Source organism: Lactuca serriola, chromosome 2 (assembly GCF_051521515.1).
Source record: "Lactuca serriola cultivar US96UC23 chromosome 2, Lser_US96UC23_V15, whole genome shotgun sequence".
NCBI lineage: Eukaryota > Viridiplantae > Streptophyta > Magnoliopsida > Asterales > Asteraceae > Lactuca > Lactuca serriola.
Window position 1 is genome coordinate 171,494,148 of NC_136409.1, and position 4,251 is coordinate 171,498,398.

The 4,251-nt window shown below is 33.9% G+C and overlaps 1 protein-coding gene across 1 annotated transcript; it reads left to right on the forward strand.

The window, feature by feature from the left end:
- Window positions 1-509: 509 nt before the first annotated feature.
- Window positions 510-3,777, forward strand: LOC145087390 (alpha/beta-Hydrolases superfamily protein). Its single transcript, XM_079025340.1, has 8 exons — window positions 510-971; window positions 1,531-1,560; window positions 1,644-1,770; window positions 1,849-1,995; window positions 2,402-2,532; window positions 2,607-2,744; window positions 2,818-2,916; window positions 3,368-3,777. Exons 1-8 carry the CDS (start codon window positions 837-839, stop codon window positions 3,584-3,586), a joined length of 1,026 nt encoding a protein of 341 aa, XP_078881466.1. The 5' UTR covers window positions 510-836; the 3' UTR covers window positions 3,587-3,777.
- The last annotated feature ends 474 nt before the right edge of the window (window positions 3,778-4,251 follow it).

Genomic DNA, 4,251 nt, shown 5'->3' on the forward strand with positions numbered 1-4,251 from the left:
AACTCATTTTTTAGTATCCAAAAGCTAATTTCAACAGTCTGGAACAAATCTCACAATAACAAAGGCATATGCTCATTGAAGAAGAACAAAGAACACACAAATAGCCAATTTTACCACTCCGGGATATCCGTATGTTCCAGAATACGTTTTTTTAGTCCGGCACGTTTGGGTCAGATTCCAAACCTGATACCTACCAACCACCATCAACTCTGGAATGGTCATAAGTATTCAAGAATACTATATTCTGAAATAAATGGTCATTATATAAATCTCATAAAATGTTTGTTATTTTTAATAAATTACTCATTTATAAGGATTTTGGAGTAAGTAGTCATTTTATAAATTTCAAAAAAAAAATTATTATTTTTAATAAATTACTCATTTGTAAGGGTTAGTTTATTTAGTTTTGCCTAATTTATTTTTTAATTGAAAATTATGGTTAACGAAGCAAATAGTCGGTTTAATAGTCGAATCACAAAATTGCAACCGTTTTTAATTACCTCTAAAAAATTCGAAATTCCTAATGTAGCTCGGCGATTTTGAATCAGTCATCAAGATAATGAGATTGCGTTTCTGTTTTTTATGACTTTAGATTGCCAGGTTGGGTAACTTTAATCAACATCTGACATTGAGAATTGGAAAGTTTACCAGGGGGTTTCACTTGATTCACGGAAATCATAACAACGAACCCCATCAATCATCATCATATCTCTTTACCCCTACCAACTCCAATTCTTCTTTTGAATTCTTCGTTTTACGTTAGATTTTAGGGTTAGGGTCTTACTTCCCTCACCAACGATAAGGAGGAAGAAGAATTCCTTATTCCAGCTGCTAATATGTTGAAGGGCGTAGAATTAACACCTGAATTACAGGAAATTCTCAATGCCAATATGGATTGCGTGCAAGAGAGGCGCACTGCACGTGAGGCCTTCAAGGATATTCAGCTTAACATCGATCATATCTTGTTCAACGTAATTATTTTCATCAAAGTTTCGATTTTTATTACAAAATATGATGATTTTTAAGTGAATTGAGATGTTGTCGAATGCATATATCGATTGATTGATGGATGTCACAGGTATTGTGGGTGAGATGTTATTGAATGCATTTTATTGATGGATTTAATTAAACAATAGAAAACTCATGTGGGGTGGCAACAAGTACATAAAGCCCCAATCTTCTTAATTTCCATGCCTTTATTACACCAACAATGGATGCCAGAAACTTTAGATTCAAAATTGTGCCTCAATTGCCTCAATTTTGAGGAGATTGTAATCCCAAATTCGACTAATGTTTCCAAATTTGACCTTATTTTATCAATTAATATTTTTTACTAAACAAAATAGCTTAAATGGTCTACCATATTCACAAAAAGTTCGAATTTTTCTTTAGGAATTTCATCCTTTCAGCCTTTCTTGATATGCATCCGATTTTTAGGATCCATGGTTCATGTAATTGTATTTTGTTGCATGTATGAGAGCCGGATACACTTGGAATGACACTTACTTCTTACTTTCAAATATTTTTCAGACAAAATACGAAGGATTGAGGACAAAGGAGGTAATATTATTAAACTTTATGTTAATGCTAGTGCTATGCCTTCAATTACTTTTGAAGAGTTATATTTCCCCTGTTTTTTCTAGTCATATGAGACGAACTCTAAAGGGATAGAAATTTTCTCAAAAAGTTGGTTTCCGGGGGCACAACCTCCCAAAGCTGTAATTTGCTATTGCCATGGTTATGGAGACACTTGCACATTTTTCTTTGAAGGTATGTGTTCATTACAAGTTAACAACTAGTAGAAGAAATCGGTTTTCTTGAAGACATCAAGTATTTTGATGCTTATAGGAATTGCTCGAAAGTTTGCTTCATGTGGATATGCGGTTTTTGCCATGGACTTACCGGGACTTGGCCTTTCGGAAGGTCTTCATTGCTATATTCCAAGCTTTGATGCTCTAGTAGATGATGTTGTAGAACATTATTCAAAAGTCTTAGGTATGAATTACGGATTAAATCTTAAAACTCACATGTTACACATGACAGAACAAGACAAGACAGGATATGACATGATTGGACTAGTCTGTACTAGACTGGATATAACTAGACAAACTTTCTAGAACTATCTGATAATAATATGAAAATGACATTTTTGTCTTTTCCACAAATACAAGATCCAGTGTGAGTCCGTGTCCCATGGTCCCACCCTTCCAACTAATTTTGGTAGAACAAAAAGTTAAAGTTTATCTTATTCTAGTCCTTGTTCAATGCATGCATGTTGAATGCATGCAGAAGTCGACAACCTGTTGTGTTCTTTCTTGTCATGTGTCAGAAGTCATTGGTATATATAGGTACTAAGATTTACTTAATTAAAATTCATACTATATAATTTATGGGGTTATAGAAAATCCCGAAATACGTGATCTTCCAAGATTCTTGCTCGGGCAATCAATGGGTGGAGCCGTGGCTCTAAAGGTGCACCTTAAACAACCAACATTCTGGACGGGTGCAGTCCTTGTTGCTCCAATGTGCAAAGTACTATTTTACCCTTGCCTTTGTATCCAATTTACAACATATTATATAAAGATAATGAATTAAAAGTATTGTAGATTGCAGACGATGTGGTCCCACCATGGGCAGTAACAAAATTTCTCATAGGTATGGCGAAGGTTATGCCAAAGATGAAGCTTGTTCCACAAAAGGATCTCGGTGATATGGCATTCAGAGACCCTAAAAAGAAGCATCTGGTTTGTTTAATTTTTTCGGTTTTATATTGTATCGAAAACTATTTTAACTTTTTTACGGTTTTATTGTATGTAGCCAAACTATAATGTTATCGGTTACAAGGATAAACCACGTTTGGGAACAGCTATGGAACTTTTAAAGACAACACAAGAGATTGAAAGTCAACTTGAAAACGTATGTTTTATTTATATAACTAATATCCTAACTTGAAAACGTATGTTTTATTTATATAACTAATATCCTAACTTGAAAACGTATGTTTTATTTATATAACTAATATCCTAACCACTCGTTAAACAATGAGGACTTTATATAAGTGGGAGAATTTACACATAAGTCTTGGGGACTGTTTCTTTTTTATTTAATCTGACATAATGATTTAATGGGTTAAGCAAAAACAAAACTTGGCTTAATGCTATTAAGACACTAACCCTTTACCTATTTTCCCTTATTCCTTTTTTCCTACCAACTCCTCTCACATTAAAATTGATAGAATATTGTAAAATTTAGTTTTTTGAATGTAATGATATTAGTCTAGAAAAGAAACATACCTTATATATACAAAGCTTTATCCATATTCATACAGACATCATTACCCATTAATTAAGTCATGTTATTGCTACAGGTTTCGTTGCCATTGTTGATATTGCATGGAAAAGCTGATATGGTGACAGATCCGTCTGTGAGTAAAGCTTTGCATGAAAAAGCAAAGAGTCCAGACAAGAAATATAACTTATATGATGATGCATGGCATTCATTAATGGATGGGGAACCTGATGAGATCATTACTCGGGTTCTTACTGATATTATTACGTGGCTCGATGAACATACTACTAAAAAGTAATTTGTTCATGAAGCTATACTGAAATTTTAAAAATAAGAAGATAACTTTTTGTCACGACTGAAGTAGCAAAACTTGTGAAGTGTAAAGTTTTATTTGAAAAATAAATGTCCATTGTTGTAATTAATTTTTAGACCTTATTGTATCTATAGGCTTTTTCGAAGCAATGTATATAACATAACACTTTTATTATAGTTAATTAAGCAATGGAAAATAATTGTTTAACATGCTATTTCTCATGACTTCATGCACGTACACTACAAGAATAAGCATCTATAGGGACGAGATCTATAGGGACGACATTTGTCGTCGCTGTTGGCTACCTATAGGGACGACATGTCGTTGTCATAGAGTTGATGAATTTTTTTTTACTTTTGAGGCTACAACGACGACTTCTCATCTCAGTGTGTTAAGCGGGAAAAGATGTGGATTTGGCGCGTTCTTGAAACACCTGTACCCACGACTTGTCGTCCCCATAGATATGCCCAAAATTAGCCCAAAATTAGGAGAGCATCCCCCTTCGTTTCATTCTTTCGCGCTCAATCATTAGTCTCTGTCTCTCTCGATCGATCAATCGACAATTTCCTGACTGACGATTAGCTTCAACACCGACGATTTTAACTACCGGCTTCATTTTAACCTCCGGTTATAAATTCTAACGAATACAA